Below are 9777 nucleotides of genomic sequence, written 5' to 3' on the forward strand. Positions count from 1 at the left end.
TCTAAGCGCATCAACACCCACGTGTGTCGGATCCGTATCCAATTAAAATGACTTGTCAGTTCTACCAGATGTCTGCTTCCACTGGACCAGACATGAAATATCCTGAGCTGTCATTTCTTACCCAAGGAAAACAATTATTCACACTCTTATTACCTTTATCTTAACATTTCTTTGCATATTCTGTTTTAAAAATAGCCGCTATGGTGTTTAGGAGATAAGATTTTTGGAACCACTGTCAATGGTAATCTTCATGCAGAATAAAGTGCAGCTGTATTCACTGCTCAGCTTCTCACCTCTTTAGGCCAGGCTTGGTCATACAGGCTTGTTTAATTGGGGTTTGAGCTTGTTAGCATCCAGCGCTAATCCCTCTCATGCGCTGGGGGCCGTGAGAAGTCACTGTCTGGTTAAGACTGCCCCTGCTTGCTCTCTTTGCGTCACCATGAGAAAAGCTGATGGCTAAAAAGTGCCCCCCCCCTACACTCCTGCCCACCAAGCTTGTTCGTCCTGCTCAAGGTGAGATGAAATTCTCTAATTGTTTTATGTGTTCAGCTAAAAGTATTCGGACACCTAATCATAGTGGTGGGATATCCTATTGGACATCCTATTCCAAAACCATAGGCATTAATATGGAGTCTGTACTCTTTTTAGAGTGTGTCTGTTGTAATTTGGGTCCATTAAGTCAAGCATTTGTGAGGTCAGGCATTTGTGCTTGCAGTAGATGTTTTAAACAATCTCAGTAAGATTTCTGTGTGGTTAAGGTCAGCGCGGTTAGCAGGCCACTGCAGTTTTTTTTTTTCATAAACAGATGTCAAGCCATTACAGTCCAAAACAGGTCTATGTCATTTACAGCCATGTCGTGAACTGTAGAGCAGTTGTAGCCTAGTGGTTACACTACCGGACTAGTAATCAGAAGGTCACTGGTTCAAACCCCACCACTGCCAGGCTGTCACCGTTGGGCCCTTGAGCAAGGCCCTTAACCCTCAATTGCTTAGACAATATACTGTCACAGTAGTGTAAGTCGCTTTGGATAAAAAGCATCTTCTAAATGCTGAAAATGTAATCAAACACCTGGTTGCCAGATTCTCATTTAAACATTCCCATTTTAAATCCCAGACTGTTTTATTTCTTTGTATTCCCATCCTCAGCAGCTTTGTATATTTTATGTCTGTATTAATGATTGTGACAGTAAGTTTGTTGGGGTTTGTGTGTTCTCCGGGTGCTCCGGTTTCCTCCCACAGTCCAAAACATGCAGTCAGGTTAACTGGAGGTATGAGTGTGTATGTGTGTTTGCCCAGTGATGGACTGGTGACCTGTGTGTTTCCTGCATTTTGCCCAGTGAATCAGACCCACCGCAACCCAGAATGAATCACCAATATACAGCGAAAGTAAATAATTATTTAACCATTTTTTATTTTTGTTAATTACCATATTTCCAGTGCATAAATTCACCATATTATGCTAATAAATAATTGATTGTTTGCATTTAAATTTTACAGCATTTCCCTGGACAAACTATCTTTTTTAGAGGGCCTCTTTTTAAATAAATAATTACTAAAGTTCAAGTCAGGAGATTGGCTAGGCATTGCATTCATCTTTACCTCTTTTTTTCAGAAAGTTAAGACAGGTCTTGAGTTATTGTGGATTTATTCATGCAGGATCAGCAGATGAGATTAATTTTTCTATTAACTGTATGGAAAAACACTGAATAGATGTATATTTTTTTATATCCTAAAGTATTTTAGAGGAAATATACAGTACATGGAAAAACACTGAGGAGACGAGCTAACCCTGAGATTCACACCTATGTTCTCACACTGCGTTTTGTAACATCTGATTCTTTCTGCTTACATAGACTGAGACAGATTTGTGAAGAGCTAAAAGGCAAACCAGTCACCAAAAAAATCAATATTGCCAGATCATAAGATGGCCGTCTTAGTCTCTAGCTAATTCGCTAATTCAGCTAAGTGAGGCTATTCTCTGCTGCAGGATGCACATGTGAAGGTTATAACTTTACCCTGTATGTATGGTGTGTTCATAACAGTATGATTACAATGTATTGATGGTCGCCACTTACTGCAGGGGTTAGGGAGTCTGTGGATCATCCTCTGACTGGAATAGAATAATGGCTTATTAACCCTGCAGATCATCACATGCATCCAAATATCTCCTTGAGAAAGATCAAGTACTGTGCACTGTAGGTCAAAATGTATATTGACAGCTTTCCTAGTTTAATTGTTTTAGCTACACTCACGGGAGTGGGTGAATAAAATCAATTATATAAAATAAATGTTACCAACTTTGTGGCAGTAATTTAGGTTAGGCACCTTTTTTTCCTTTCATGCCAGTATGACTGTGCCCCTGTGTACAAACTGAAGTGACCTACACCAAGCCCTAATCTCAACCCCATTTAACAGCTTTTGGATGATTCAGAATCATTTGCAATGGAGAGTTAAGTGGAGTTAAAGTTAAGAGAGTTAAATGATTTGGTTTGTCATATATACATATACATGTCTACGTAACAATGAAATGCTTTTCCCATACATCCCAGCTTGTTTGGAAGCTGGGGTCAGAGTGCAGGATTCAAATCAAGATTCGAACCCATGATCTGACTGGTAGCGCAATGCTCTACCTACTAGGCTGCCACTGTCCCAATGGCTAAAAGTTCAGGCAATTGAGGGTAAAGGGACTTGCTGCTGGACAAAATCTGGCAACCTGGCAGTGATGGTGCTTAAACCAGCGACCTTCTGATTACTAGTCCAGAACTCCAATGAGATAAACTGCAACGTTAATTGTGACGTGTGAGCAAGGCTTTCTCTCCCAACATCAAATGCTCTTACAAAGTTCTTACAGATGGATCCCAAATTCAGATGGTAAACATTCCCATAAAGTGGAGTTTGGGGCTACCAAACAAAAACAAGGCAGACTCCCGTGGTAAATAGTACTGCAATTGCAGGAAAAACACAAATCATCTTCAATAGTGTACAGCTTTCTAAAGGAATAAAGGAAGTCAAATGAAGTCAGAATCAATGCGGTTAGTCTACACATTTGTTACTAAACCCTTCACCCCTGCAACTTTTACTTTCTGGAGCTGTTACGCCTGCCGCTAAGTCCACAAAACAGGAAAGAAAAGAGCTGATTTTGCTGCAGCCTACACCTCCAGATGCGAGTGCATTGTTTGACTTGGGAATTCCAGGAATTCTAAGTCATTAATCTGAGCGATTCGCATCCCTGCCAAGCATGCGGGAAGGAGCCAAAATCCCTCGCCGGGACTCGGGGTGCATTTCATAACCAAACTCTACACACTATTCTACTTTCACTTTTCCTTCTTGTTCTGCACGAGCTATATCTGCAGTCCTCTTTAGAATCACAAAGCACATGTGATCTTTAATCCACATTCTTTAAGTTCATTCGGTCTTCATTTATGCATTAATTATGTATTCAATAAAACACCTCAGTTGGTTTCAGGCAACGAGTGAGAGAATTCTGAATTGTGTCTGTGGAATTTTTTGCCTATTCAGTCAAAAGAGCAATTGTGAGTTTGGGTCAATGATGTTAGACAAGAACATCTGGTTCAGGGTGCTCCAGATGTAGATAGTGTTTAAAAAAAAAAAAAAGCTGAAGCTTCTTTATGTTACAATCGGCATCATGCTACTCGTTGCATGAAATTTTCCCAACCACAGATACTTTTTAAAAATACGAACGCCATTCCAAAAAAGTTGGGACATTCATAGTGATTCATTAATTCTCTTGAGCCTTTATTTAATTGAGAAAAGTACAAGGAAAAGATTTCCAGTTATCCCACTGACCAACTTAATTGTACACTATGTGGACAAGTGAAGTGTTGGTACAGTCCATCTAATTATTGAAATTTATTGAAACAAAATACAAAACCTTTTGTCCCAACTTTTCTGGCAATACGTTTGGAAAATACTATATATGTAATTTGCATTAGAACAATTTACTATTTGCAGCATTTATATATACTGTGATAAGGTGTGTGTCATCGGTTGGGGGAGAGCGGATCCCATGATGCCGTGCAGCCACAGCGGAGGCGTTTTGGAGGGGATAAAAAGTGTGTTTTGTGGTTTTAAAAAAATTGTTTGGTTGCATGTAAATAGTTACATTCCAAATGCTGAAGCACATAGCGCAGTTTTGGCTCATTTTCATGTTAAATTTATAAGTTATAAGAATGTGATGTGGATATATGCACTGAAGGTATTACTTTCTGAAGTACTAACTCCTCAGTAGTTTCCTTATTCCAGTATAAATTTCCCACTGGCACAGCTGGAAACATCTCGGGGAGGTGAAACTAGTGCCGTGGAAAAGCTGTCACCATCCACAGGCTTTATAGCACCGTATCTCACAGTTATAGTTGCACAGATGCTGCAGTTATGATGGGAGTTAGAATTATGATCTTAAAGCTACAGCTGAGCAGCTATCCTGTTTATCTTCTCCAGCAGCTGCTATAGCAGGTAGAGCTACAGTGCAGATGACACACTGTAGGCGCCAAAATTATGTGGACATGAGCTTGTTGGACATACAATGACAAAACTATGATTATTAACATAGAGTTTATCCCACACACCATTTTATGCACTGGTAGACAAGAAAGTCTGCTTTTGCTGTCAATGATCCAGCTGAGCTCAGGTATTTGATATATATCATATCATATATTTGATAAGTGATCAGAAGGTTGCTGGTTCAAGCCCCTCCACAACCAAGTTATCAGTGTTTGGCCCTTAAACAAGACCTTAACCCTTAATTGTCTGAATAAGGTCCTGCTATGGATTGGTGCCCCGTCCGCAGTATTCCTGCCTTGTGCCCAGGGAAATAAAGGAAATTATATGCTTCCAATTTTGCAGCAACAGATAAGGGAAGGCCCTTTCCAGTTCCAGCATGACTGTTCCCCGTGCACGAAGCACGGTCTATAAAGACATAAAGAAAGCCCCTGACGAACAGCTCTGAAATGAACTGGAACATCAGTTTAGTCTTTCTTGTCCAACACCAGTGCCTAGCCATACAAATGCTCTTTTAAATAAAAGGGCACTAATTCCGACAGACAACAGGTTTTGTGAGAAGCCTGGCTGTTGTTATAGCTGAAAAGATCACATAGAGGTCAGCTTTTAATAACCTTTGTTTTTAAACTGGTATGTCCAACAAGCTCATGGTCAGGTGTCTAAATACTTTTGACCATATAGTGTGTATATATATACAGAACCAAGCGTGCAAATGTTTGCCTTCAAATCTTGCCAGTTTAGCACAAACCCTGATGTTTCCAGTCTGACAAATGAACCCCCAGATTTTGATACCTGGATTAAGCCCGCTGATGTTTGCTGTTCTCCGGAGAAGCATGACCTTGTCAGGATGTTAAGCACTGCACCGATCATGGAGCAGCCTACATCAGAGTGTTTCAGCCTTTTTAATGCCAACGACCACCTATTTATTACTACTACACATACAGAAATACTCTGTCTGCCTATTTGTAAAATATTTCAACCCCATGTCCCGTTGTCCCTAGTGCTCTGCAGCACCCACCCTACTCACTACACCCCCATGCTCATGTTTTCTAAATACTGCTGGATTCTGAATTCTTGTATTCTGATACTGTCTGACCCTGGACAAGCCAAAATAAAGTGCAGGGTGCCAGCAGTGGGATGCCCGAACAGCCTGGCCATTAAGAGATGCACTTGTTGGTGGGCTCTCGGTGCCGATCTTATACCCGAATTAAAATAGGAGGGTTGCGTCAGGAAGGGTATCGGGTGTAAAAATTATGCCAAGTCAGGGGACCAGATCCGCTGTGACGACCCCTAAATATGCAAGCAGATGAAAGGAAAACAACGTGAAAATCGACTTGGACACCTTGGGCACCACCCACGTATCTGTTCTTAAACTAACTCAGACCTGAAGTGTTGTATCCACCTTCTGTATGTGTTTGGAAGGTGGGAGAAAACCTGAGTACCCGTAGGAAACCCATTTAGACACTGTCAAAAGTGGACAAGGTACGTCTTTAGAACCCATGTTGCCATGTGACCACCACACTAGCTGCTTCACAGCAATGTAGATACAGAGGGCCAGTGTTTGGTCTTTGTCTTTGTCCTGAGGGTTTCATCTGGGTACTCCAGTTTCCTCCTTTTAAAAACATGCAGGAGATGTATAGGCTGTTCTAAACTGCCTCTGCATCTGACAAATTTAATTGTATTTGATGCCTGCAGCACCCTCAATCCATAACAATCCATGATCCCTGTTGTCTGATTCTCCTCTTCGTTATACTTAATACATGTTCACTAGGAGATAGATTTAGACTGCAGACAGGCCAGTCAACCACATGCACTCTGTCTTACAATAACCTTGGACTTCCCAGGAAAAGATGTCACATTGATGGAGGCATACGTTACTCTAAAATCCCAATATACACCTCTGTATCAATGGTACCTTGACACATATGCAAATCCACCAAGCTGTGGACAGAGATGCACCCCAGACCACGACAGATCTGAACTTTAGCACCTTTTCCTGATAACACTCTGGGTGGTCCTTTTTATCTTTGTCAAGGAGAACTCAACATCTTCACTCGATCTGACCACAGCACGTTTCCACTGTCTTACTGTCCATCTGAAATGAGCTCAGGCTCAAAGAAGGGCAGTGTTTTTGCTTAAGAGGTTTAGGTAGCATGTAGCAGTTGCATTTATTGATGCGGCCCTGCCACTGCATGAAAAATGCAAGTGATGACTGTTTTCCAATGTGGCTATATTTGTTACAGTAGCATGATGGTTTCCCAAGCCGTGCCATCTTAGAGACTGCAGGTCACGCACATTCAACAGAGGTTTCTGGCCTTGCCCTGCACAAACTGAGATTTCTTTGGATTTACTAAATCTTCTCACATTTTTTTGTATAGTGAAAGACCATCATTTATTTGATCTTGCATTGAGGAATATTTATTTTAAACTGATAAAGCTTGGCACTAAGTGGTGAGCTATAAGCTTTGGTGGATCCTTCTTGTATATTCAATCTTGGTATCCTCAGCTGTTACCAAGTTAATTTTCTATAAACTCTTATTTTGCATCTGCTCAAACGTTTTTCGAGTGTCAAGTTCTGAATTTGGTCAAAAGACTTTTGTCAGTTAAAAAAGGTTAAAGAAAATTAACAAATCACAGATTGTTGTTTTATTGTATTTTACAAAATGTCCCAACTTTTCCGGAAATGGGATTTGTAGATTCAAACCAGGTCTGGAGCGTCTGAGAATAGCCTGTAATAGGTTTTGGAATTACGAGTTAAAGATCTGAGACTTTACAATTTGGGTATGGAAATGTTTGCACATGCCACATTTACTTTTTTAAAGTTTATTAAATATGAACATTTTAATAATGTGCTGCAAAGGTTGTATTTGCTTCTTTTTACTTGAAAATTGTCATTTGTCCAGGCCTGGGGTCCCCAAATATTTACCCACAAGTGTAGTTAGCACAAAGTACCATAATACAACTATAATGTATAGAAAAAACATAAAATATCCAAGTAGACCATTATAAAGGTACAAAGGTCAGGTGAATTAGTCAATGTTAATGCAGTGCATGATCATAAGCCCAGCAAACACGATGACGTTGTCACTTTCAACGTTACAACCGCTTTTTGACATTTTCAACTTTGTATTGGATAGTTTAAAAGTCGAAATAAAACACTTTTGAGTGTTGGAACATCGTTGTTCTGAAATGTTACACAGTTACCATACAAAAACTTGCTGCTCATTTCAAATATTTTAATTTTATTCCATTTTTTTTGCAATAGTTAAATAATATGAAGTTATTTGGGCATGGATTTAGTTTTATTATTATAAATTGCTGCATAATACAAGAGCTTTAAACAATTGTATTATTTCTCTCAAAACCATCAACGGGAAAAAACTAATAAACTGCGACAATTACATCACTGTGAACATATCAACATTAACTCATTTCTAGTGCAACATGACCATCTCAGTCAAGTTTAAAACTGAGTAAAAGTACTTTTTGTCTATTTTACAAAAGCATTTTAATTAAAGATAGGTAAATATATATTCTTACTTAATGTAACAGAGCATAGCTAGTGTTTTTTGTACTATTAACATTGTATCAACATACCTATATCATAACTTCTCCATCAACATCTTTAGTAAATTATTATGATTTTATAGCCTAACTTCTTAATAAAAGCATTGTGTTAGTTAATAACATTACGTACAAGCCTTAAATTATACTGATATCTTTGTTGAGGTTTTTAGCAATTTTCTACAATTTATAACTTACCCAGAATGCTTTTTAAAAAAAGAATAAAAGAACAGAACAGAAAAAAGCAGCTCAACTGTCATGTATACTGACAAAATGTACATTACACGTCCTCTGAGATTTTTAGGACTGGTGAACATTAGGTTAAAGGTAAAGCAGGGAGGGTATGCTGGCACCAACCAGTTCACAACTTAACTAGAACGTTATGTGCTGGTTTGTGTTTACTGGGAAGCATCCTGGTCAGTCTGAGGTTTGGATGTGACGCGCTATTGGCGTTTCCCTTTAAACCGAGCGCCTTCAATTCCAAACCTTTCACACTTCTAGAGTTTAACTTCACACAACAGCCTGAACCCAGACAAGAACCACAGGAACCACTGATTCTCCATCTCTAAATCACTCAGGTTTCACCTCTGTACCGCTTCACAGCGCTACATTAATAAGAGCTCTACTATCCGGAGAGAAAATACACTTCGTTTCCACTGCGCTCCACTTTCAAGGACACTGCAGCTCACGGTCGTGCAATGTAACACAGCCCGCCACAGACGAGCGCTTTCACTCAATGAGAAGCATTAAAAAAACTCTGAACTGCGAGTGGGATTTTACCTTTTTGCCGGGCCGGTGAGGGTAGCCGGGGTACGGGTTGGTTCCTGTCCTTGGAGGCGCGGAGAGCAGCATTATTCCCGATCCTGCCGTGCCGAGCGGCGAGTAAAGCCGAGCACAGCCGAGCACAGCCGAGCCTGCCTGGTGACGTCACACCGCACCACGCATGGGAGAGACAGGAGCGCACCAACTCTCTTCACTTTACACTGTTTTAAAGTTTTAAGGAAAAGTTTGTAAACCCTGTAAGATTATCTGGATTTTTAGACTAAAATATGTTAGAAAAGAACTGATCAGTATTACCCAGACTGCTTTTTACTGCTGTTACTGTGGTGTTATACTGTAGTTTATACTGCTGCACTGATTCTTTAGAGTTGAGTTTTCTCCATACATAATGTTGACACAGTGACATCATTGTTTTTATTTTCTCTGACTGTTTTTTTTAGAAATGGTATTGAGGAAAAATACAGCCCTGACATTACATACAGTGGATTCAGAAAGTATTCAGACCCAAGTGATTTTGAATGGACATAATTGTCATTTTTATCTATGGTTAATTACCCATACTGAAGAAGTAAAAACATGTTTTAGCTGAAAAACATATTAAAAATCAAAACTGAAATTGATTATATACAAAAGTATTTATATCCCTAATTCAGTGCTTTGTAGAAGTCCCTTTGGCAGCATTTACAGCTGTTCTTCGCAGATACGTCTTTACAACTTGGCATAAATGGATTTGGCCAGTTTATCCCATTCTATTGTTCCCGACTGGGACACTCAAGGACATTATAGGAGTCTTTAGGTCTGTAATGTCTGTCTGTAATGTGCACTTTTACTTTCCCCATCAAACCCATCCAGATTTTCAGATTACAATTACAAGGGTTGTGAATAATCTTTGTTCTTTTTAAACAACAAGGCTTGG

At 39.6% G+C, this 9777-nt stretch overlaps 1 protein-coding gene across 2 annotated transcripts in view; it reads right to left on the minus strand.

Moving 5' to 3' along the window:
• The window catches only part of rbms2b (RNA binding motif, single stranded interacting protein 2b), a 29119-nt gene extending 20175 nt beyond the window's left edge, over positions 1–8944 (minus strand). For both annotated transcript variants that reach the window (XM_063015074.1, XM_063015073.1), the window contains exon 1: positions 8862–8944. In XM_063015074.1, the coding sequence (XP_062871144.1) occupies positions 8862–8933 (72 nt within the window). In that variant the 5' untranslated portion in view covers positions 8934–8944. The remainder of the gene's footprint in view (positions 1–8861) is intronic.
• Between the last annotated feature and the right edge of the window lie 833 nt (positions 8945–9777).

This window comes from Trichomycterus rosablanca, chromosome 19, assembly GCF_030014385.1.
Source record: "Trichomycterus rosablanca isolate fTriRos1 chromosome 19, fTriRos1.hap1, whole genome shotgun sequence".
NCBI lineage: Eukaryota > Metazoa > Chordata > Actinopteri > Siluriformes > Trichomycteridae > Trichomycterus > Trichomycterus rosablanca.